The sequence below is a fragment of the Chlorocebus sabaeus genome, chromosome 21 (genome assembly GCF_047675955.1).
Source record: "Chlorocebus sabaeus isolate Y175 chromosome 21, mChlSab1.0.hap1, whole genome shotgun sequence".
Lineage (NCBI taxonomy): Eukaryota > Metazoa > Chordata > Mammalia > Primates > Cercopithecidae > Chlorocebus > Chlorocebus sabaeus.
Window position 1 is genome coordinate 56,969,947 of NC_132924.1, and position 25,420 is coordinate 56,995,366.

At 39.5% G+C, this 25,420-nt stretch overlaps 1 protein-coding gene across 6 annotated transcripts in view; it reads right to left on the reverse strand.

The window, feature by feature from the left end:
• The window catches only part of DYNC1I1 (dynein cytoplasmic 1 intermediate chain 1), a 320,393-nt gene that overhangs the window by 207,012 nt on the left and 87,961 nt on the right, over nt 1-25,420 (reverse strand). For all 6 annotated transcript variants that reach the window (XM_007982105.3, XM_007982103.3, XM_073009119.1 and 3 more), the window contains one exon: nt 19,314-19,429. In XM_007982105.3, coding sequence (XP_007980296.1) covers nt 19,314-19,429 — 116 coding nt within the window. The remainder of the gene's footprint in view (nt 1-19,313; nt 19,430-25,420) is intronic.

Sequence of the window (25,420 nt, forward strand, 5' to 3'; positions counted from 1 at the left end):
GAGATTCCCCCAGGCTGAACTGAGCAATGATCAAAATTCCTTGTGTCACGTTACTTCAGAATTACCAAAATTACAGATTTAAGTGGAGGTCCTTCCAGTTTTTTCCTCTTACATTCTAGAATTACAAATCAGTTCAATTGAGAAGACAGATGCTTTTCTGGCTATTTTGTACCCAGAAGTAGAAAAATTACTTCTAACAGCTACTAAGTCATGTTTTGACTGTTGTTGTTTTAGTTCCAAATATTTCAGCAGCAAATAATGAAACCTAAGAAACTCAGAGGTGGCCTGCCGATATGACTTTTATTCCTTTTGCAGACAACCAGGCCTTTGGCAATTTTTTGTCTAAGAAAAATCACATTTTGCTAAAATATCCATACAAAACACACACACATACACATGCATATGAGTACTTTTCTCTGTGGAGGACAATGGTGGCAAAGACACTATGCATTTATCACCTAACCAAGATGGGAATTCACACTTTTTCTGAGCCAGTAACAAAAGTACCTTTAATTTTGTTTCTCATTATTATTTGTAAAGACAGGGTCTCACTCTGTTGCCCAGGCTGGACTAAAATGGCATGATCATGGCTCACTGTAGCCTCAACCCCCTGGGCTCAAGTGATCCTCCCACCTCAGCCTCCCAAATAGCTGGGACTACCGGCGTGTACTACCATGTTCAGCTAGACTTTTTGTATTTTTTGTGGAGATGGGGTTTGCCATGTTGACCAGGCTTGTCTTAAACTCCTGGGCTCAAGCAATCTGCCCACCTTGCCCTCCTGAAGTGTTCAGATTACAGGCATGAGCCGCCACTCCTGGCCTAATTTTATCTTTCATTTAAAAATATTTAATCATCCAAATGATAGGTGTTATTCTTGATTAGTCTTTAGAGTACTAATATTTTCATGAAGGCATTCAACCTAAATGGAGGTGAGGCGATCTAAAATTATGGCAGAAAGAGAAATGAAAGGTTAGTGTCCAGTAAACAGTGTCAAATCAAGGCCACTGTCACCACTGAACACTGAGCAGCTTTCACATGGCAATGAATCATAGATGGGTAACTTTAAGAATCTGATTAAAGCCATGGAAACTATCCTGAAAATAATGCACCCAAGACCATACACCATTCTAAATACAATACCGGGGGGCTTGTAGGCTCTAAAATAAGCATTCTCACTATTAGGGGATGGACCTTGGGCCCAGTCTTGAACTCAATTCAAGGATCATCAGAAATGGGGGATATTAACTCTTTTCTCCAAAGATCTGTGTAAAGATATTTTGAAACCTTTGAAATACAGGTATTTAATTTTTATTGAGTCTTTAGTATATTAAAAAATCTGCAAAACCTAGTCCTTGCTCATAGAGAAGGGTGATAGGAGGTAGTGATAGGAAATATAAATGCTATAAGAGCGGTAAAAACACATTTTTAAAGTTTAAATGAAAAAGATGCTATGTTCAACTGAAAAGAGGAGGGGGAGTTAAAAAAAGCTTCAAGGCATTGGAGAAGCACTTTACAAGATGAAAAGAATTTAAAAGGTATAGTTGGCCAGAGAAGGTTAAAGGGGAGGAGAGAGAAAAGATCTTTCAGGAGAAAGGAAGGGCTTTAGCATAAAGTGTAGAGTCAGGAGAATGAAGCAGTTTTTAGAATCTTCTTTGATTAGATCAGTGATCCTCTCAATCCCGGCTGTGCATTCTAATTACCTAGAGAGATTTTAAGACCCTACCCCAGACCATTAAATCAGAATTCCTGGGGTTCACGAAGCCCAGACATCTGTATATTTTTAAAGCTCCCTAGATGATTCTAATATGCAGCCCAGATTGGGTGCATGTCAGAATGGACCAGAGCATAGAGACAGAACTGTGGAGGGCAGGATATGAGACTGGCTGAGTAGGTGAGTGTTACACACTAGAGGTCCTCCTATGCCCACGAGGTGCCCTGCACTTAGCCAAGAATCCTGGAAAGTTTTAGCAGGGGTGACATGATCAGGGCTGTCTCTTTGAATTATTCTTTGTTGAAAACTGCCCTGTCATATACATTGAGCTCATACAGATTGAGTAAACAGAAACGAGGCATTGACTTTCTCTGCCATGTCTAGTTACCATAGAAACATAATACAATCACTCATAAGGAAATGTTTCCAGCTTGTTCTCTGTGATCGTTACTGCTCCTTTAATATGTTCTCCAAATAAAACTGAAATGTCTTTTTGCCTATTGTGTTTCCATTGTCTGGAATTTCCTCAACTTTTTTGCACTTTGCTTCCTTGGTAAGGATTTGCACGGTCAGACAAGTGGCATACTTGGTTAATTCACTAATGTCAAAATATTTTGAGAAAAAATTGTTGTTTTCTTAAGGAGACTGGTTGTCTGGTTTGAGGCAGAATGGCATCATGGGAAGAAACTTAAAGTCAGGAAGTGCTGAGTGTGAATCCTGGCTTCATTATTTGCCAGCAAGTTAAGTTCTCTGAGTCTTAATTTTTTTTTTATGAGTGTGGATTTTTTGCTTGTTTGTTTTGTTTTGCTTTGTTTTTTGAGACAGGTCTTGCTCTGTCACCCAGGCTGGAGTGCAATAGCGCCATCTCAGCTCACTGCAACCTCCACCTCCCCGGTTCAAGCAATCCTCCCACCCCAGTGTTCCGAGTATCTGGGACTACAGGCATGACACCATGCTCTGGTAATTTTTGAATTTTTAGTAGAGATGGGGTTTCACCATGTTGGCCAGCCTGGTCTTGAACTCCTGGCCTCAAGTGATCCGCCTGCCTCAGCCTCCCAAAGTGTTGGGATTATAGGTGTGGGCCACTGCTTCCAGCCTGAGTCTTAGTTTCTTTATAAAATTGTAGAATAATACAATTTGTTTAGCACAGAAGTGAAGACTGTAGAGGAAATTGTAGATTGCATATTGTACTGGGCAAGTAATAGCTCAGTAAAGGATAGCTGCTATGCTATTATTAAGCAATCGTACCCAGATCTTACAAGTAGGATTTATAGTATGATCTTTGGTAGTTTATTTTTTCTTCAGAGAGATTATTTTCATCTCCCAAAGTTGGAGGCCAAAAAATTAAGTGCAAAGAATAAAAATGTTGTGGGTTTTTAAAAATGTCTTTCTTTCTGATAATGACATTTTTGGAAGAGATACCACTACCTAAAACTACTTTTGTTTTTTTAAGAAGCTAAGATCAAGACCAGGCACAGTGGCTTACATCTGTAATCCCAGCACTCTGGGAGGCTAAGGCAGGAGGATTGATTGAGGCCAGGAATTTGAAAAGAGCCTGGGCAATATAGTGAGACCCTGTCTCTACAAAAAATTAAGAAATAAAAAAATTAGCTGGACATGGTGGCATGCACCTGTTTCCTCAGCTACTTGGGAGGCTGAGGGAGGATCCTTTGAGCCCAGGAGGTTGAGCCTACAGGGAGCTATGATCATGCCACTGGACTCCAGACTGGGTAACACAATAAGACTCTGTCTCTTAGAAAAAAAAAAATGAAGGGCAGGGCGTGGCAGCTTATGTCTGTAATTCTAGCACTTTGAGAGGCTGAGGCGAATGGATCACTTGGGGTCAGGCATTCGAGACCAGCCTGGTCAACATGGCAAAACCCCATCTCTGCTAAAAATACAAACAAACAAACAAAAAATTAGCCAGGCGTGATGGTGGGTGCCTGTATTCTCAGCTAATTGGGAGGCTGAGGCAGGAGAATCACTTGAACCTGGGAGTGGAAGTTGCAGTGAGCCAAGATCACGCCACTGCACTCCAGCCTGAGCGACAGACTGAGACTCTATTTCTAAAAAGAAGAAGAGGAAGAAGAAGAAGAAGAAGGAGGAGGAGGAGGAGGAGGAGGAGAGGAAAGGAAGGAAGGAAGGAAGGAAGGAAGGAAGGAAGGAAGGAAGGAAGGAAGGAAGGAAGGAAGGAAAGAAGGAGAAGGAAGAAAGAAGAAGGAAGAAAGAAGAAAGAAGGAAGAAGGAGAAACATCTCACAATAAGAATTCTAAAATGACACGCCATTCAGATCAGGAGAAAACACAGGGTTTCTAGAAATGAAAAGATATATGTTAATTTTGAATCAATACATGGAATATTTTATGGAAACATTAAGAAAGACATCTAGTTAGAATATGCCCAAATGGTAATTTTTAAGTTAAAAGACTTGAGTACTTGTAGTGTACCATATATTGTACTAAGCATCTTACATGATTTTTTTTTATATTGACTACATTTGATCTTCATAACAGTCCTATGAGGTAGATCAGCTTTTACTGAGGTTGAGGAGAAACAGAGAATACTGCTGTGTATGTAGCCTATGAGCTGTTGTCTCTACTATCCTTTTAACTTCTCTTCACTGTTGATGCCTGTAGTTCATTTCATTGACTTCCTCTCAAGAAATCACAGCCTCAGATTCTCATGACCTTCCTTTATTTCAACTCTCTTCCCATGGAAAGTTCATTGTTTTCTTCCTTGCTCACTGGAAGGCTACAGTGAGCTATGATCATGCCAGTGGATTCCAGACTCGGCAACACAGCAAGACTCTGTCTCTTAGAAAAAAAAAAATGAAGGGCCGGGCGTGGTGGCTCATGTCTGTAATCTTAGCACTTTGAGAGGCTGAGGTGAGCTCCTCCAATCTGAGCTTGTCTCTGTTACCTGTTAGTTTCCATGTCCTAGAAATTCTTCCTCATTTGTGCTGTATGTTTACCTGGAGCTTACTCCCTTCCGCTGAACCACTTCTTCTGTAACCATGTCCCGCTGGGGTCTACAATATTGCCAGACATTTTGTTGTGTACTTAATAAAGATGATGCAAAGACTGTATTTCTCAGTGGTCATTTTAAAAGACTGACTGTGGAAGAAAACAGGTCAAGATAACTTCCCTGCAGTTCTCCTATCATTACCATCAAAGATCAATTTCCAGAATCAGAATTTGAGTCTATTCGGTCACATGGCTTCACTGATTCCCTCTATAAAGTTTTATTGAACAAATTATTTTTTAAAAATATTCAAAAATGCAAAAATATCTTCATTTAAAAAACATAAACTTCTATTATTGATATTTTCCAAGACTTTGTTTTAAACTGATGCTGAGAATCACCTTTATGTATAATTCTTGTTTCTTGGGGGAGAACCATTAAAACTAGTTGACCAAAGGAACTAATTTTAAGAGGAAATTCCACAATGGTCTGTTTTCATACTTCAAAGAATAATGCATATTGTTGGTATCCATATATCTTTCCTCAGATCTTCCAAACTGCTGCCAGATTTGAATTTCTTAAAAATCTCTCACTGCCAACATGTTGCTGGTGTTGAAATACAATCCATGTCTTTCACAGCTTCGACAAACATATTTAACACATTTATGCATACATTAGTTAGTGTAAACATGACTCACTTAAGTATAAAAGGATTTTTAGAATTTTAAAATTTCACCACCATGTCATTCCACGGAAACTACCTTGGGGCTACTATGAAGAAGTTTCAAACATCTCTCACACAAAACATCATTATACATTAGTAGAAACTCCATTCAGTCAAGAAGAATGGCATACTGACTGGAGGCAGCTCTATAAATCGCATGCCATTTTAATTAAATTCATTTAAAATGCTGGGTCTCTCGGTAGATTTGAGGGCAGATAGAACCACTTAACAATAGCCAAGATCTAATCCAGTGTGTCAGAACTAATAATAATACAAATGCAATTTCTCACACAGGGACACATCCAAAAAGTTCACGAATGAGCAATTGTGAGGTCTTTTTTAAAAGTCATATTTATAAATTATTGCAAGATGTTACCAGCCTCAAACCATGGTTGCAATTTCTAATTCCAATGAGTTGATAAAAGGTGCTATTAATAAAACGGCACATTTTGGGCAGCTGACATAACTAATTGATCAAGTAATTTGAGTAAAAATACAAGATTTCACTAGGAAACCCGGACAGGGATGAAATCACTCAATTTTCCAAAAGCCAGAAGGCCTTGAAAAAAGAGGAGACCACAGAACACTTTTATGCCTAACCAAAACCAAATAAAATGATCCCAACGTACAAATAGGCTTCAGATGATATAATGTGACGAGAGATTTCAACTATGTAGGCAACCTTTCATTTTCTTACCCAAATATGCCAAGCCAAGGATTACCTAAATAGATGAGGGGAGAGTCCTATTTCCTCAATGTGTTGTCTCTGTAAGGGTGGAAAGGAAAACTTTTTCCACCTCTTCAAATTTCGCTGTACCTCACTAATGTTCAATATAACATTTGGATCTCAAGACCTGGGTTAAATTTAAACAAAGTAAGAGAAAATCGTCCCAGATGAACATGAATTTACCTAGGCTGACGCTTCTAGTAATGATTACTGGAAGATGTGTCACTGCCAGCCCACCCAAGGATCTCTACAGCAGCCCAAATCACTACTTACTCAGAGCACCTGAAGATGATGGGGACACTAGTTCTGCTGGATGACTGCTGAGGCTACCACTGTGAATGAACCATGGATAGAGGGAAACTGATGCTCAAACTTTCTCTCTAGGACTTTAAGAAATATGGTGTATCTCTTTGACCTCTTCTGGAGAAAATAGACACCTCCCAAAGCTCAACATCACTAAGAAATACCCAGTTTCGGCAAGAACATTGTCTTGATCTACTTTATGAGGGGAAAATTGGTATCCATATAACTTTTCTCAGTCCTTCAGCAGCAAAACAATACCTATTACTGAAATAATAGTCCAAAGAAAAGTGTTTTTTCCAACCATTTTGTCATTTTATCTTCACAATATCCGCTTGACAAAAAGGTTGACAGGAGATGCGAAATTTATGATCCTAAACAAAAGAAAATGGAATGAAGATGGTTTTGGAAATAGAGAACATACTGGAGGAAGTAGGAAAGGAAGGAAATTTTAAATGGTTCTGCTGAAGATGAAAACATTCATATGAATATGGTGTCCTCACCCAGAGCATATATCAAACAAATGGGAGTTATGAGGGTAGCAATGTGCAATGCAAATCCCACCCCTGTAAACAGTTAATAAATTATAAACTCATACACATTTAACTATATTTTCTTTCTTACCTTGGAACTAATATTATCCAGAGAACTATTAGATGCATGACCATATGCCTGACCCAAACTGCTTACTTAATCAAGAAATGTGAATGGGCTGCCAGGGGCTGCCATATGACACTAGAGAATAATCAGGTAGAGGGAATCAAAGGTTATTCTCACTTGCTTTGAGCCATCGGTTCAATCTTATTCCCCATTACCAGAAAAATAATTAGCCTGAGTCTCCAGTATGCCACACTCATGATGAAAATGAACACTTGCTCTATTGATCACAAGAAAACAAATACCACACTACAAGTTTTGAGCTATTGAAAGAGATCATTTGTTCCTGAATAGTCCAAGAACTACCTTCCTTTAGGCAGATGAAAGGTTTTCAGTCTGATATATCTTACTGCAACAAAATCGTCTGAAGTTCTCGCTCTGTCGCCCAGGCTGGAGTACAGCGGCGCCATCTCAGCTCACTGCAAGCTCCGTCTCCCGGGTTCACGCCATTCCCCTGCCTCAGCCTCCTGAGTAGCTGGGACCATGCCTGGCTAATTTTTTGTATTTTTTTTAGTAGAGACAGGGCTTCCCCATGTTAGCCAGGATGGTCTCAATCTCCTGGTCTCATGATCTGCCCACCTTTATTTCATGCTATGGCTCTATGGTAACAGAGATCAGGTTTTACTTTTTTTGTTTTCTTTTTCCTTGTCAAATAAGTCATCAAGTATAGCAAGCTTCCTGGCTCTCTTCCCTCACAAACCTACACAGTACCTTCACACACAGGCTCAGCATTGACACACATTCATACAGAATTAAAAGGACTTCAGGGCTCAACATCAAGGTGACTTTATTGCTGCTTCCACACTGACCCTGTAATCAATCCACTTCTACAAATGGGCTCTTTCCTTGTCGCTAGAATATAACCCTCTCCCCTCTGCCTAAGTTACTCTTTCTTGTGTAATTACCTATGGTCATTAATATTATCTTCAGTACTTTGATTTCTTCAGAACTGACATCTTGACATAATTTTCCTTCTACTGTTTGAGATTCTTAAGAGGATCAAATAAATAGCATCCAAGTGAGAAATAAGAGAAAGATAAAAAATGGAGGGAGGCCAAAATAACACTTTCATTGTTGATAAAGAACAAGTGAAAATGCAGGTTATGGGAGGCTGAGACGGGCGGATCATGAGGATCAGGAGTTTGAGACCAGCCTGGCCAATATGGTGAAACCCTACCTCTACTAAAAATACAAAAATTAGCCGGGCACAGTGGTGTGCGCCTGTAATCCCAGCTACTCTACTCGGGAGGCTGAGGCAAGAGAATCATTTGAGCCCAGGAGGCGGAGATTGCAGTGAGCAGAGATCGCATCACTGCACTCCAACCTGGACGATAGAGCAAGACTCTGTCTCAGAAAGAAAGAAAAGAAAAGGAAAAAAAAAGAAAAGAAAAGAAAAGAGAAAAGAAAGAAAAAGAAAGAAAGAGGGAGGGAGGGAGGGAGAGAGGGAAAGAAAGAAAAAAAGAAAGAAAGAAGAGAGAGAGAGAGAGAGAGAAAGAAAGAAAGAAAGAAAGAAAGAAAGAAAGAAAGAAAGAAAGAAAGAAAGAAAGAGAGAGAGAAAAAATGCAGGTTATAAAGAAAGTCAAATGGATCTGCTAATTGATTTCCTGAAATAGGCAGAGTTACCCACTCTCTCACAGGTAAGGCTGGACTTGACAGGCATCCCCTCTTGCATGTGACTTGAGTATGACTCACGGCACAGAGAAGAAGAGAGTAACTTAAAACCCCTACAGGTATGCTGGCTCCCCCAGGAAAAAAACTGGAGGTGGCCTGAAATTGCCCAGGTCATTTTTGCAAACCTACCAATTGGATAAATCATTTCACCTCCTCTGGGGGTGGAGTCTGCAGGGTAGAGCGGAGTGGTAAAGGGGTGGCAAGAAGCTAAGAGTATTCCACGAATGGACTTCACGTTGGAAGAAACATCAGATGTGGACAGGAAGTGTGTTCAGTTGGTGGAATTCTCTCTTACCATGTGGGAAGACTGGGTTAGATTTCCAGGCAATGTACCAAGGTGTTGGGGTTTTGAAATAGTACCACTTTTTCCTATCCAAGCTCTGAATTAATTGAAAAATAAGAACAGGAATAAAACAAATAAAGGCCAAACTATCATCATTACTAGTAATAAGGAATAGGTTGACAATTATGTTACTGTGAAAGTAAAACTGGACTTACTACTTCTTCCCTCCAGATTCTAGAGCTTGGAACAGCTCCTATATGGCACAGCAAACACTTACCTCTAACTGGTCTGGGGAGAAGGTTAGTATAAAGCGACCAAATTCTTCATGCTTAGAACCATTGATAAGTTAGTTACATCCAGTCAAAAAATGTTGGACAATTACCTTCCTACAATTATCTATTAGAAGGAGAAAAGAAAGGCATATAAGTTAGAAGTTTGAGGGAAGCTTACTCTTTCTGGATACCAGAAAAGGGGAAGTAGGCATTCCTCTCTTAATGTACCCCCCATGAAGCCTAGGTCATATGGTTGAATTTCTAATACCTTCAACTAGATATGCAAGATTTTGACCCTTAACTGTCTAAAATGTATGGAGGCCACACAGAGCTCTTCTGCCCTCATTTCCATGTCTTTGACTAGTTATTTATTAATGACTTTCTTTCTTGCTTTATGCCACGAGAGCTAAGCATGACTCTCTTTTTACTGTTTGATCATTTTATCACTTACTTTCCTTTTGCTGATCCTCTCCCCATAATTACTTCTTCTTCATTTCCCTACTATCACCAAAATATAAGACTCTTTTTCATGTAAGAGCTTTAATTCTAGTTACTATAGACTATAGAATTTCGGCAAAAAAAAAAAGAACAATGGAGAATTTCTGTAAATAACAAAGTGCTCCCACTCACCTTCTTTGTGCTGTTATTAGAAAATATATTACTTTTCTATAGTTTATAGGCCAAATAATACAATTATAGGTATAGTATTTTATATCACTGCTATTTAAATAAGTTAAGAGAAGGAAAAGAAAAAAGAAAGATGTATGTATACTATCTTTTATAGTTACATAGCTACCTCTACTTGTGCTCTTTGTTTTTCCCTATAGATTTGAATTCCTGCCTGGGGTCAGTCACTTTCAGTCTGAATAACTTTCTTTTATATGTCTTGTAAGATGGGTCTGTGTCTACAAATTTCTCAAGAAGTGAATGTCTTTATTTTGCCTTCATTTTTGAAAGACAGCTTTGCTAGGTAATGATTCTTGATTGATAGTTGTGGTTTTTTTTTTTTTTTCTTTGAGTCCTAGGAATACACCACACCACTGTCTTCTGGTCATCATTATTTCTGATGAGAAGTCTGCAGTTTATCTTATTGGGGTTCCCTTGTAAGTGGAAATTCATTTTCTCTTGCTACTTTCAGGATATTTTCTTTGTCTTTGGGTTTCAGCATTTGTACTATGCTATGTCTGTGGAACTCTTTGCTTTAATCTTACTTGGATTTTAGAGCCTGTTAGGTTTACAGGTAAAGTTTTTCATCAAGTTTGAGAAATTTTATTCCATTATTTATTTGAATATTTTCTACTCCTTTTTCTTTGATCTATCCTTCTGACATTCCTGTTACATGTAGGCTGATTTGCTTAATGGTATCCCACATTTCACTGAGGATCTCTTAGTTTTTCTTCATTGTTTATCCTTTCTCATCTTCAGACTGCATACTACCTATCAATCTATGTTGAAATTTGCTAACTCTTTCCTTCTATTAGTTCAATGTTTGTTTATGTGCCTTTAATGCATTTTTCACTTCAGTTTTTGTACTAAACTCTAGAATTTACATTTGGTTCTTTTTTTTTCAAACAAATTTCTAGCTCTATTTGGTGAAATATAGTAATCATACTTTCATTTACTTCATTAAGTATGGTTTCTTTTAGTTCTTTGAAAAAACACATACACACATACACAACTTTGAAGTCTTTGTTAAATGCATCTTGTTGCTCTCACAGGCAGTTTATGTTGCCTGTATCCCTGCCTGTGTAGGAGTCAGACTTTCTGGTTTCTTTGTATGCCTCATATATATATATATATATATATATATATATATATATATATATATATTCTTTTTTAAGAAATTGACTTTGATAATATATTGTAGCACTGGATACCAGTCCCCCCAACCCCCAGGTTTGTTATTGTTATTTGCTTGCTTATTTGTTTAGTGATTGGTTGGGCTATTTTGCTGAAGTCTGTTCTCCCTTGTCCTCCCGTAGTGTGACTCCTCCCATACCGATCCTGGAAGGGCACAGCCTTGGGCATGTGCATAGTTATCATGCGGTAACAGGTTTTTGCAGTCCATATAGCAGTTCCTTTCTCTGATCACATCAACTGTTCAGTTTCACTAATTCACTGCCATTGAGTTCCATAATTGTTGCTCTATCGTTTTCAACACTGCCCTGGGGCACAAATTACTCCACAGGTTGAAATAAGCCTGAATTTAATTTACAGTTTTTGAGACCAGTTTTTGAGATGTGTTGTGATCCCAGAAGGGCTCTTCTTAGCTGTCTGTTTTCCTGGTTCTGTCTGGTAAACTAGCTATGTTTCAGCTTATCTACACATTTAGCACACCTACCAGTCTTTTCTTAATTGTTCTACACCACTACCTTGATTGTTTTGTGGATGCCCTTATGCTTGAACATTGAAAATAATGTTAGCTCTTTTGAGAAGAGATTCTGAGCTCTCTGATTTGGACCTGCCTCTCTCCCTGGTCAAAATCTCTGCACCAAGATTCTGGAGCTGGGGGAGGGGACAATGGCATATTTCTTTCTGAGTGACACTTTTGCTTTAGCAGCTGGGTGTGTGGGAGAGTGGAGTGCTGCTATTGCTTCTAGTCTACTTAGCTTGCTTTTCCCACCATGAAACCTCTGCTTTACACATGAACCATGGTGAAGACAATTGGGGTCCCATGTTCTCAGCATGTTGAACCCAAGGTAAAATCTCCATCCCTCAAGTCAGTGTTGGGCTGAAAAAGGGAGTCCCTACCTTGTATTCACACTTGCCTGGAACTTATCTCCTGAAACAAGTAGCTGGGGCTAATGTCTTGCCTCTTCCAGGAAGACACAGTAGCTCTCCAACTGGGAGCTGGCAGGAGAGGTAGCCCTGTGTTCTCTGCTGCATCCACCTGAAGTAGAGTTTCCCTAAAGCTGAATTGGGGGCAAGGAGGGAGTGGAGTATGATTCAAATACCATAGAATCTTCCTGTTGTTACCAAGTTGTTATTAGTTTTATCATATAAATGTATGCATGCATGCATGCATGCCTGCCTTCCTTCCTTCCTTCCTTCCTTCCTTCCTTCCTTCCTTCCTTCCTTCCTTTCTCTCTCTCTCTCTCTCTCTTTCTTTCTTTCTTTCTTTCTTTCCTTGCTGTATGCTATTAGGACTGCTCCCAGATATTTTAAATAGTTGTGCGGTTTTTGTTGTTGTTGTTGTTTATCATTTTTACCAGTTTTACTGGGAAGCAGATTCATGGAGCATCTCACATGGGTTTGCTATGCCTTGTAATATTATTTAGTTCTGCTACTTCTTGACTGTGTCATTGATTATGAGAGTTGGGCAAAAACAATTTTGGTGTGTAGTGGGGCTTATATTTAAAAATTATTAATATGCTTTTCTGTTTGTCTTTGTGAATGTAATGATATTCACCCTAGTGTACCTAGGGCATTTATTTGCCAGTAGAGAGATTAGAATTTGATATAGAAGAATGAAAATAAAACAGCTAAAGTAAAACTCAGCTTCCATCTCAAAAAATTGAATTTTGTAATCCCACTGTAGTTTGAGAGCCAAGTTTAATTGAGGGAGAAAGGATATTCCAGTTTTTTTTCCTTACCATTTAAAATATAAATAACTACCAAGATCACTCCTTCTGTCCAGAACAGTAAAACCTTGAGACTCCATGGTAGAATGAAGATATAAATTGAAAGACATTAAACAGGGGAATTTATTTCCAGATACGAGCACTTTGGAAGAAGAAGAGCCAAAGTTTCAGATATATCTAGATTTTCACTTTCTGGGGGAAGCATTAGGAGAAGTGGAGTGTTAAACTAAGAGGAGGAATGAGCACAGGGTTTTTGAACCACACTCCTTTTTTTTGGGAATCTGAAAGGAGACCATCATGCAGTAGATCTTATTCACCACAGGCATCTGAGCCTCCCAGGGGGTGACTGGCATGATAAGACTAAGAGAAGAACAGTTGAGGACCTCCCTTAAATATTCTGAGGCATGGGCAATAAAGTGAAAGTCAGTATGCCAAAAGATCTGCTGTGGTGGATAAAGGCATGGCATGGGCTGAAGGTAGACCTCTAGGATGGAGAAAGGACAAGGCATTGACTCAAGGTCTGGAGACACTGACAGTTGAGAGGAGACTAAATCATCAAAAGAGAGATAGCCAATGCTCCCTAGGAACATTGCCACACTAAGCCAAAAGAACAAATCACAAGTTCACCAGCTACACACTCTAGCACAGGGTGCCAGTGCCCAGATGGACAAAGGACATCATGCCAAAGGGCAACAGATGTCAGCCAGCATGCTGCCAGGGACTAGCACAAGGCCAGAGTCCCTCATCCTCCCTATCTCCACCAAGGCCATTAGATCATGTAAACCTCATCTTTCTTCCTTCTACAATTGGTCATGATCTCAGAGAGAGATGCAGATGAGAGGGGGACACTATGAGTTTGGGCATTTCTACCCAAGATTAATGGAACATACTAACAGGGACTGTTTAAAAGAAGAGAGTGAACTAAAGTTGTTTATTTTGTATATTTTCTCCATGTCAACTAGTAGCATTATAAATGGCTGCAGATAAAATAAAGGAACTGCATTCTCTCTGCACCTCTGATTTATAAGGTGAGTAAATTCTAGCAATGCTACAAGTGTAATAATGTATATGAGTGTGCTGAACACATAATAAATATTATTTTTCTCTTTACCTCCCTTTTTTTTTTCTTTTCCTTACACCAAAGTGGGCATTTTTCCAATATACATTCTTGGCCACTTAGCATCCAAAAACCCATTGTTTTAAAAGGAAGGATATAAAAATAGATCAAAGTTGAGTCATAGCATCCCCAAATATTATGGGAAGCTGAACTGGGGCAGTTATTTCTCTGCCTTGTCCCTCACAGCTAACACAGGGGCATGTAACCCAGGCCTAGCTAATGGACTTCCTTGAGGGAGTACTGTCAAGAGGCAGAGAGAGTTAGAGATTTCCAAGGCAGCAGTGACTACAGAGTTTAAATCATGAGCCTAACAGAGAGTATCCAGTGACAGGAAGTCAGGAGGTTCAGGTCTTCTAACCAGGAAGGTTCAGTGGTATGATCTTGCTGTGTTAGCTGCTGTCTTAGTCTGCTTGGGCTGCCATAACAAATAGCATAAACTGGGTGGCTTAAACAAGGACAATTTATTTTCTCATAGTTCTGGAAGCTGGGAAGTCCAAGATCAAGGTGCCAGCCAGTTCAGTTTCTGGTGAAAGCTCTCTTTCTGGCTCGCAGACAGTTGCCTTCTTGCTGTGTCCTCACATAGCCTTTCCTCGGTGAATGCAAACACAGGGAGAAAGGTCTCTCTCTCTCTCTCTCTCTCTCTTCCTTTTCTAATAAGGCCACCAATTAGAGATCCCTACCCTTATGACTTCATTTAACGTTAATTACCTCCTAAAAGCCCTTTTCCAAATATAGTCATATTAGGGATTAAGCCTTCAATATACGAATTGTGGGGATACACAATCCAGTCCATAGCAGCTACCTAATTTACTTTTCATTTCAAACCTAATGCTCTGGCATTTTTTTTTTTTTTTTTTTTTTTTGTCAATTCTATTAAGTATCTCATATCTTCTCAACGAATCTTTTTTCTGTTCAAATTTAATTAGAGTTAGTTTCTATTGTCAGCAACCACAAACTCAGTCTGGTACAGAAACTACCATCACAAGACAGTCACATGGGAAGCTGATGTTAGTTATCTGCCCTGGCTGATGCTAAAGAAAGTGAAAATTCAGTAAGAGTTCAGGAATGGGAATCTGTCAACTGTAACAAATAGCTACATAATTTTTCTTCTATGGTGATCTTTAATCAAGTGTCCATTGAAAAGAAGGACTTAGGGGATCAAATTTTCATTGCTACTGAATAGTGTCAATGGCATGAAGAATTTAAAGACACTAGGGTTAGGTGGATACTTCTAACGGGACTGGACAGCTTTAAGAAATAGATGGCAGGCTCAAGTCTCTATATTTTAGCTCTAGGCATAGACCCACAGACTTTCTGTGCTTGTGATAAGTGTCTACAAAAATGTCAAAGTCAAAAGCAAAGTTTAAATTCTGTGGGATTCTGAATAAGGTCTGTGGAATTGCTAGTGTCACCAGGTGACCTATGTGAAAGTGACAGCAATGATCAGGAAATAATGGGAAACTGAATGTAGGTAAGAATACGGAGGCCTGGGAGTACCTCCAAAGCATATTCTACACTAAGCCTTGTTTGACAGCCAAATACCTAGCTCCTTTCTCTTTGCATCTTCATCATCCTACATCAGGGCTGAGCCAGTTCTGTATCTGTAGCCCTTGACAATCTCACCTTCAACATGGAGCATCATGTCAGCAGAACCTGGAGAGGAAGCTGTAGCTGGTACCTATAAGACCTAGTTAAGACATTATGTAGGCCAGAGGATGGAGGAAAAAATCTTTGAAAACATAAGGATCCACTACCTTAAGAAAGTCTGTATTGGTCTAGTCATCCGATAAACTCCAAAGTATATGTGAATACCTCAATTCTCTAATATTAAGAGTCAAAATGCCTAGTGGGTCATTCTGGGTTTTGCAGGCAACATGTTCGACATTTGCGTGTACTTATTCAATCCATTTACCCAGTGGTTCAAAAGTTTTTACTTTCAAATGGCTATACTACTTGGAAATTATGGTCCAGATGACCCAATGGTGCCCCAAGTGTCTATGGGAAATCAAACAAATGTCCCTAAGAGGTGAGTCACAGAAGGGGTGCTTGGATTTTAGAATAATAATGTGGCCTCTTTATTGCATTGCTACTCTTCTTTTGAGAGAGATGTCTTGGTTTGCTACTGGGCCTGAGTAGAGATTAAACCTTGACCACAAGATACCAGGTGACTATCAAAACAAACTATGCATTATGCACCAGGTTGTGGAAATTTCCTCCTCCTTCCTCCAGTGCGGCTTGCATCTTTCCAGCAGATTAAGAAATTTTCATTCCCCCAGGGGGACCATAGTGAACTTGGTGTTTCTAGAGACGTCTGGCATTATCTTTGTCATTCAACAGCATTTCTTGGGTATTTATGATAAGCCGGTCACTTACTCTCTATAATAAAGATGCAAAAGACTGGCTCCCTAAGCTCAGGACCTCATGGTCAGTACAGAAATGGGTTCATAATAGGCAACGCAGAGGTAGCCTTGAAGGGGACCATAATTTCTTTTTCCTTTCTTGCTACTTGGGAATAAAATTATGTGTTTAAAACATATTGGGGCAAAGGTATCCTTCTCCAAGTCAGTGCTGCCCATTCTCGGCCTTCTTTCCTTGCAGAGAAGGAAGGTCTAACCTTGTTGAAAGAACAGTATTCATGGAGACTTTATACTTATATCTTGCTTGTTTATATCACACTCTGGAGTGTTTCTCATAACAGATCATTATGATCAAAAATTAATAGCCACTATGATGAGAACGTTCATTGCAGTGCAGAGTAGAGAAAGAATACTTAAGCTTGGGCAAATCCAAAGTACCTTCCCCTTCATTTTCAAAAGTAAAATGAGAATGTGTAAAAACTTGAATGCACTAGAATCCATTAGAGGCAGAACAAATCAATGCTCTGAGATCATTAGTTTGAATATCATTAAACTGCTCACAGTTGAACAATGACAAAAAATAATCAGCATGCCTTCCTACATTATGGGCAACAGCAAGCCAAAGTGGATGTTATATATGCCACAGCTTCAAATGTTAGCCACCCAAGAGCTTCATTGTGTCATAAAATTCAGTAGTTGTTTTCTGCCACTGAAAGGCGCAGTTGTCATGAAAACATTGCCACAGCTCAAACCCCACAGTGGAGCCAGCCCACATCTGCCGCATGGTGGAACCTCACTGCCAAGTGTCCACTGCTCCGCACAGCTCTCCTGCCAACCACCTCCCCACAGCAGGTGAAAGTGAGCACCAGCACCCTCGATGGCCAGGCAGCTGGGTGACTGCCGGCAGCCAAGGGTCAATGCATCATTGCCTGTGGGGAAGGGCAGTTTGCTGAACCCAAATTGAAAGGTTTTTCTGTCCAAATCCATCCGGGATTGCTTAAATGTCAAGAACTACGGTAGCTAGCTTTGGGTTCTGTATTGTGGAATCTGAACCGTCTAAATGCCCTTTACCACAAAAAAGCTTGATGGATCTTGTGAACAAAACAGAAAGAACTTCTGCCAATGGCTGAGAAATAAATTCCTCCTTTCCTGCTGCTTGGACCACAGCATAATGAGGGCTCCCAAGCTCTCCTTGCAGTAATAAAACGGAATGTACAGCCTTTTCCTTTTGATGTGTTCCAGTTTAAAACTTTAGAGCTGATGCCTTTTCATCCTTAATTTATCTTCCCTTGTAAATATTTCTTTACCACTTCCAATATCTTAAGTACACATTTTAAAAAATAATTCACTCTTTCTCCTATTTCAGTTGTATAACTTTATGCTATGGGTCAAGTTTTGGGCTAAATAAACATGCCTCCAGCTACAGCTCTGCAAATACCTCTGGCAGCAAATTAAGTCAAACAAATGTTTTGGTTGGGTGGTGAGGATGTTTTTTAACGATCTTCCTGTTCTTGTCTGGAGGCCCAAGGATAGACTAGGTGAACTCTCACAGGCTTTTCTAATTTTGTATTTTCTTTTTCTTTTCTTTCTTTTTCCCCCAACTTTGTATTTTCAGCCACGTTAATACACAGGTCTCATTTGTTGGGTTGCTTGGTTTAAAAGCTGACCACCAGAGGGTGCTACTTGTTTGCTTCTAAAATTCATTTCCCTGGGGCTTGAAAAATGGAGGCTCTGCTACAAAAGAGTTGTCCCCACAACAGCTTGTATAGGAAAGATTTTCAGAATGCCTGATGGCACCTTGGACTTCAAGGAATCTGATTCACTTTGCTTTTGGCGTTATTTATTTAGAACCAAAACTGAAAACCTGTAGCTTGCACAAACAAAAGTGCACTGATTTTTATATTTCCCATAAATCACTAGGTGGGGAATGCTAATCATTTTTGTATTTCATGGCTTTTGTCCATATTTACTACATAACAACAAGGAACCCAGAATTCCAACATCCTCTTCACCACACCGAAAAATAAAATAACATAAAGTAAAAAGAGGATTTGTTTTGTTATAACAACGTTAGCCTCTAACAATGAAACTTTCACTTATTCTGTTTTCAGAATACACATCTCCCTCTTCTGCTTTTGCATAATCTTGCTCTGATAAAGTTTTGAACTCTAGGAGGTATTTATCAACTTTGACTTCTCTTATGAGTGTATTTTTGTGATTCTCTGATATCCATATGTGACTTTTTCACTTGATATTTTCTGGCATACACAAAGAAGTTATGGGGTTCAATTTCCATTCACCTCAATGGAAGTTTGCATGGGAAAATACTTTTAAATTGTGGTCAGAAACTCTCCTGTGTTGTCACCTCAACTGGCAAACCAAATCAGTGGTCAGCAAAGGTTTTCTGTGAAGGGCCAGGTTATAGTAAAGATTTTAGGCTTTTTGAGCCATAAGGTCTCTTTCACAACCTCTCAACCCTGCCACTGCAGCAATAAAGTAACCACAGATGTAAATGATTGGATGTGGCTATATTCTAATAGCACCTTATTTCTGGGAACAGGTGGTGGGCTACAGTTTGCTAACCCATGCAAATGATGAATCTTAATGTATGCTTAAGATTCTTAAGGTATGCTTAATGTGTTCTTATTGATAAAATTCAGCACTATTTCTATTATATTGTTCTTTGATGATTTTTGTTCTCCTCACATGATTTCGATGTAGTGAGATAAACCTCTTTAGTTTATCTAATTTAAAGTTGCCAGGTCACTTGGAAGAGTATCACTGAGTTCCCTCTCCATAGCTTTCAAACTCAGAGGAGCCTTTGGCTTTCAGTGTTATTAGTTTGTATCCTACGAAGAGTTCTTATTGTAAGAGGAAATCAATAAGGAAGATGTTACTTCCTGGCGATTTCTCCAGAGATAATAAGGAAAGTAAGCCGAAGACATAGTTTACCTTCAGACTGATGTGTGGCAAGAGGAGTCTGGGTCTCCTTTGAGTAGGATACTACTTCCCTTGGCAGGAAATCCACTTGGGTGACCTTTGACACGCCCAGTTTATGCAGTCTTCTTCTGTAAGTAACAAAGAATAAATGCTTAGAGAGGGGAGGCATTCCTTGCAGAAGAGCTATCAGTAATAAAAGCAAGCACTAAAACAAACAACCCACAAATACCCTCAGCTTCTGAGTGCAAGGGGCAGGATCATGAAGCAGAACTGGCTCTGGGATGGAAGTCAGGACATGTGGGCTCTTGGCCCACGTTGGCCCTTATAGGCTGGGTGATGTCAGATAAGACCCTCAACTTTCCTATCTGTAAAGTCTTGGTCCAGCTTACATGAGACCTCTTCCATTCTGAGCATCCCAGATTCTGCTTGGTTAAAATTTATTGAGGGAACTGTCACTTGCAATACAGGATGCTAGTCTCTTAGGAAAGAAGGAGAAAAGGAAAGTAATGTTTCTTAAATTTGAAAAAACAAAAAGAGAGGTGGGTTTCTTAGTGGTGTAACACATTCTCCATCATAGCAGTGAGGGGATTATATTTAAAGAGTGAGTATAACGCTTCTCATTTCTGCAGAATAGGAACTAACACAGATCAGCATGTGAATTTGCTTGAAAGACACACTGATAGAGCACAGAAGAGTGAAAGGGGGCACTGAGCTCAGAGTGAAAAAGCCTTAGCACAGCATTTCAGACCGAACTGTGACCATGTAAGGAACCATTTCTGAATATTTATGTAGCACTTGAAGGGTTTTCAGGGGTCTTTAGATTCATTATGTTACATGCCTTTATGACACCTCTATGAAGTATGTGGATAGATGTCATAATCTCCATTTTACAGATGAGGATAGTGAGATTCCGTTAAGAGATGTGCCCAAGTATATACAACTTGTAAATTGTAGAAGAAAGGTTACAAGTATTGGTCCATTGTTTTTCTACCAACTCAAACTCCTAACTAAGGTTCTTACTGGTGAGTTCTTGAGTTGCTGCAAAAATCGGAAGTGCCTCCTAAGACACCCAGGAAGCATCCAGTAGTGGGGGTATAATAGTATCACCTAGTGGTTAAATACATAATCCCTTTTTTTACCAGCTGTGTGTCTCATCTTGAACAAGTCACTAATCTCTCTGTGCCTCTGCTTCCTCATCTGTAAAATGGAGACAGAGGTACTTTCTAATATGATTGTTATGGGTAATGTCTATGTACCACATACACATAATGCATATGCCACATATATATTATGTAGTCATATGCACATAATTTACAAACATGTATATTTTAAAACAGCTTCTGGAACATTGTTTTTAGTATATAGTTATTATATTATTAGTATTAGACATATTCTACTATATTTCTAAAAATTTCCAGGCATGGAGTGTGTGCGCCCCTGTGAGAGAAAAAGAAAAAAAGGCATACTACCCATTTAGCCAAAATCCTGCATTCCCTAGCTCTCTAGGAGCAACAGAATAATACTCTATGCATATTATTGTCCTTAATTGTTACTAGTGGATGGCACAGCCTTATTTCTTTTTCTTTAAATTATTATTAATAGGAATAAAGTGAGAGAATGCATGGCACAGTTAGGAATTTTCACATACAATTTCCCAAACACTGTAGGAAAACAAAAATTCTTCTTGTCTATGAGTTACTAACACAATATAAGATGTGCTCAAAGTAGGTACAAGCAAATAAACAAACAAGCACTGGTTAGAGGACAAGCCTCGCTGGCTGTCTCTGTGGTCTAAGTGACCGTGACTGCAGCCCAGGTTCCACGCAGGCCTGGACCACCCAGGCCTGTTTCACTGGGAGCTCTGGGCCACAGAATGCAAGAGAGGCCAGACTGGGCCCAGGCTGAGCTCTGCACAAGTGACAAACTTTGCCCCCTTCTTACACAGAAATGGGGAAAGTACACACCACATATCAGAAACAAAATCACCAAATGAGGGAAAAGCCTCAAAGTTTCAAAGTAAGACATTCAAGGTATTATTTTAAAACCTCCTTGGGTCAGAAAAGAATGTTTTCCTGCCTGAAATGGGTCTTTCTTGAAACACCTAAAGAAGAAAACATGAAAAGACATCGCAGGACTGCTTGAGGCAAAGCCTCTCTGCTGCCAGTTTCTGAGGCCCCAGTAGATCAGTCTTTATTATAAACAAGGAAGTGGAAAATAATCCACTTCAAATTGAGGTCACCCGAGCCCAGAGAGATCACCCTAAACCCTCAATGCCCTGGACACCTGCATGAGACCCAGGGAGCTCCAGCTCTGGTTAAATGGTAGCTACACCTACAGGCAGGGTTTCCAGGGCATCCTGCTAACATGATGTAAGCTGCAGCCCTATCTCGTTTGGGACCAGCAGCAGGTGCTGGGCAACAGGAGGCTGATGTGTAATTTGATACTCCACCATGGCAGACTGAAACCAGCAGGTGACACCGTACGGCACAATGGTGAGGTCATGCACTCATTCTGAAACTGGGTTCATAGCTCTGCTTTGAACATACAGCTGAATGGTAGGGGAAAGCTTTGGACAAGTGACAAACTTCTCTAAGCCTCATGTTTCTTTTCTGTAAAATGGGTACCTGTCATTGAGTTGTGAGGACTGCATGAAGCTAATGCTTATATAGCACTTAGTTTAGTGCCTGGTACCTATTAAGTGACTCTTGGCTCAAGCAGCTCTACTTTATCTTTTCTGAGGATTATAATAATGTTTACATTTGTCGAAGAAAATCAGAGAAAGCAGATTTAGGAGTGTCCTAAATTAAAGATTCCTTAAGATAGTAGAGTTGAAGATGATCTCTGACAATAAAATGAGAATCATACTCCTAATTTCTTTCTATGGGCACATGGACAGGATGTGGCTGCCTGGGAGAGTTCATTTGCTTTTCCTTAACTTCTTTTCCTCTGAAACATCTGTTTTCAAAATGTAGGTGGAGTAAGTGTGTTTATCCCACTAAAACAAAACCTTTTCTTTTCTCAGCAATCATTGAAAAGTTTCAACCAGTTTTTCACTGATGCTATGTTTGTGAGTTCAGGGTCCCACTTGTACCCAAGACATCAAAAAGAAATAAAAGCTGAGTTGTCATCATTCGATTTTCCCAAGGTACTGATCAGCTGACACACTGATAGACTTGCAGTTCTTCTGGCTTGAGGGTGAATCTGTCTCAAATAATTTATAATTTTAAAGCAATTCCTTATAACACTTCTTAGAGGGTACTGGTAGATTACTGTATCTTTCCGTACGATCTCTGGATGGATGAAGCTGCATTTATATCAAATGCTTTTATTCTTTGTGCCTATTTTGCTGCTGTTTTAGTAACCAGGGACTTACAATATGCCAAACACTTTTCATACGTCATCTTATTTTATCCTCATTAAAATTTTATATCATATTTCAATTAAAATTGGAACAGATGAGAAAACTGAGGCTCAAGTGATGTTAAGAAATTTTCCAAAATCACAAAGGTAGTGACAGAGTTGGGCTTTGGCTCTGTGCAAAAGTAAGTCCCAGGGCCATATACTTAAAAACTTTGAAACTATACTTAAAAACCTTGTTTTCCTGCTGTTCTCTAATGCCTTATGACCATCCACTCATTGAGGCACACTTCTTGAAACCTAATATAGTGGTCCCAGCACATGTGATCATTTTATAAGCATGAGAGAGAATTCTTGAGAAGGAGCCTGGTTTAGATTATTAGGACATAATGAAAGGATTATGTTTCTGAGTTAAGTACCACACAATCACTCCCAGCCCTAGCCAGTCCAGAAAGGATGACCGGAAGGTCTCGTCCCTTCATAGCAAAGACCTTTTGCTTAGGGATGTTCTCTAAGTTAAACGAAGCAAAGGAGGAAGAGCAAGACAACCCTGTGGCATTCATACCATCGCAGTTCCCGTCCCTTCTAGTTAGGCTACAGACTCCATGCTGGCTCCTCAGTTCCGATTCTGTGATACCTTTCCTGCCATCCCACCACCCCTCCTGCACAGCTCATGCCCTGTTCACTGTACACCCAGATACTGCTGCCATAGCCCTTGGTATTTGTCACTGTACAGTCATGTGTGGCTTCATGATGGGTATACCATCTGAGAATTGCATGTTAAGCAATTTTGTCATTGTGCAAATATCACAGACTATACTTACGCAAACCTAGATGGTATAGCCTACTATACATCTAGACTAGATGGGATAGCCTATTGCTGCTAGGCCACAACCCTGTACAGCATATTACTGTACTAAATACTGTAGGCAGTTGTAGCACAATGGTTGAGTATTTGTGTATCTAAAAATAGAAAAGATACAGTAAGTATACAGTATTATAATCATATGGGACCACCGTAATACACAGTGCATCACTGACCAGAACACCATTATATGACACATGACTGTGTTCACTTCTTTTTCATGTCTGTATCCCGTGACTAGACTGCAAAGACACTTATTTATCCTTTACTAATTTATGCAATACCCTGGGCCTTAGTTTAGTGTCAGGTACAGAGCAGGCACTAAACAAATGTTTGAGGCAGGAAGGGAGAGAGGAAAAAAGGGAAGAGGAGGAGAAAAGGTAGAAACAATGTAAAAATACAAATTGAGACTCAAATGATGTATGTCCTGGCTGACATAGCATCATTTAAAAATCATACGGTGTATTTTCACCTTGGTAAAATAAAAGGGTTTATTGAAACTTTAATATTACTGAACTACAATGCTTTAAATAACTGTGGGAAAACAAATACTCAATATCACCTACGCAGTACAGTAAAGCCTCATATATTTGGATTAATTGTGCCCAGAGTAAACCAAAACTGGAGAAATCCTAGAGCAGATTCCCAAAGTGTGGTCCCTAACCCCACCAGCAGCAGTGACACTTGGGAGATGGTTAGAAGGCAAATTCACAGTCCCCACCCCAACCCACTGAGTCAGAAATTTTGGGGTTGGGGTCTGGCAATCTCTTTTAGGAAGCTTGCCTACCTTCCCCCTTTCCCCACAACCTCTTACTCTGGTGATTCTGAAGCCTGCTAAAGGTTGAGCATCACTGGCTTAAAAACATTAGATAGAGTGGAGAGATGAAAACTTCATTGTTTAAGGAGACCTGTTTGAGCTTCCCCACCCTGCCATCAGATCCTAGGCTACTCTAGAGGCTTTAGTGCCACTGAAAGGGCTAGACATCTTTGAACTTCATTATGAAGTTCTATGAGACAAGCCAGGTAAAAAGATGAAGGAAAAGGTGAGTAGAAGAGGGCTGCAGAAAGCAGACTGCAGTGTACAAAATATTAAGAAATTGGCTCAAGAATCTTTGCTAGATATAAAACTAAAGTCAGACAGATAATTTCAGACTGGGCAGTGGAACCACAGATCCTTGACAAGCTGACTTGGTCTTGTCCTAAAGTGACATAGAGCCAACATCTCCCCAGAGCTAGGGTTTGACTTTCCCCTAAGAGTTTCTTTTCACCTTGTCCTGTCAACTTGGCTAAGAAAGCTGGATGAGCAAATCCATATTGCATGAAAGTTGAAATGTTTCTTCTGAAAAGAAAAATCAGGTCTTAATAAGGAATAAAAAATAAAGCTACTTGAAATTTGAGAAGGTTATTTGCCACTGCTCAAGGTGCAAAGATTTCCAGTTTAACACTAGCATAGTTCAATCCACCCAGGTTCTGTCCATTTGTCCTTGATTGGACATTATAAATCACAAGAAGAAAACTACTTTATTATATGAATCACTGTCCCCATTCCCCTTTCCATTTCTGGCTCAACTGACACTTTGTCTATCCACTCACAATAAGGTTAGTAGGACTTTGCTAGTTATTTATAAAGTTGTGTTATCCAAAAACGATGAAGCTCCAAGTGTGATGTAAGCATGATCTATGATAGCTACTAAAGTTGAAGAAAGTTAGGATTATAGAAACTTACTCCCATATAAAAGCATGAGAAACATGTACATTACCAATGGAATTCTAATAAAGATACTCTATGTGGCTCTTATTTCAAAGATAAAGGAAAATTTGAGAAAAACCTGAATGATATTTCGGGTATGAAAACTTTAAGTACTATTTTTAGTACTATGAAGAGTAAATTCTTGCA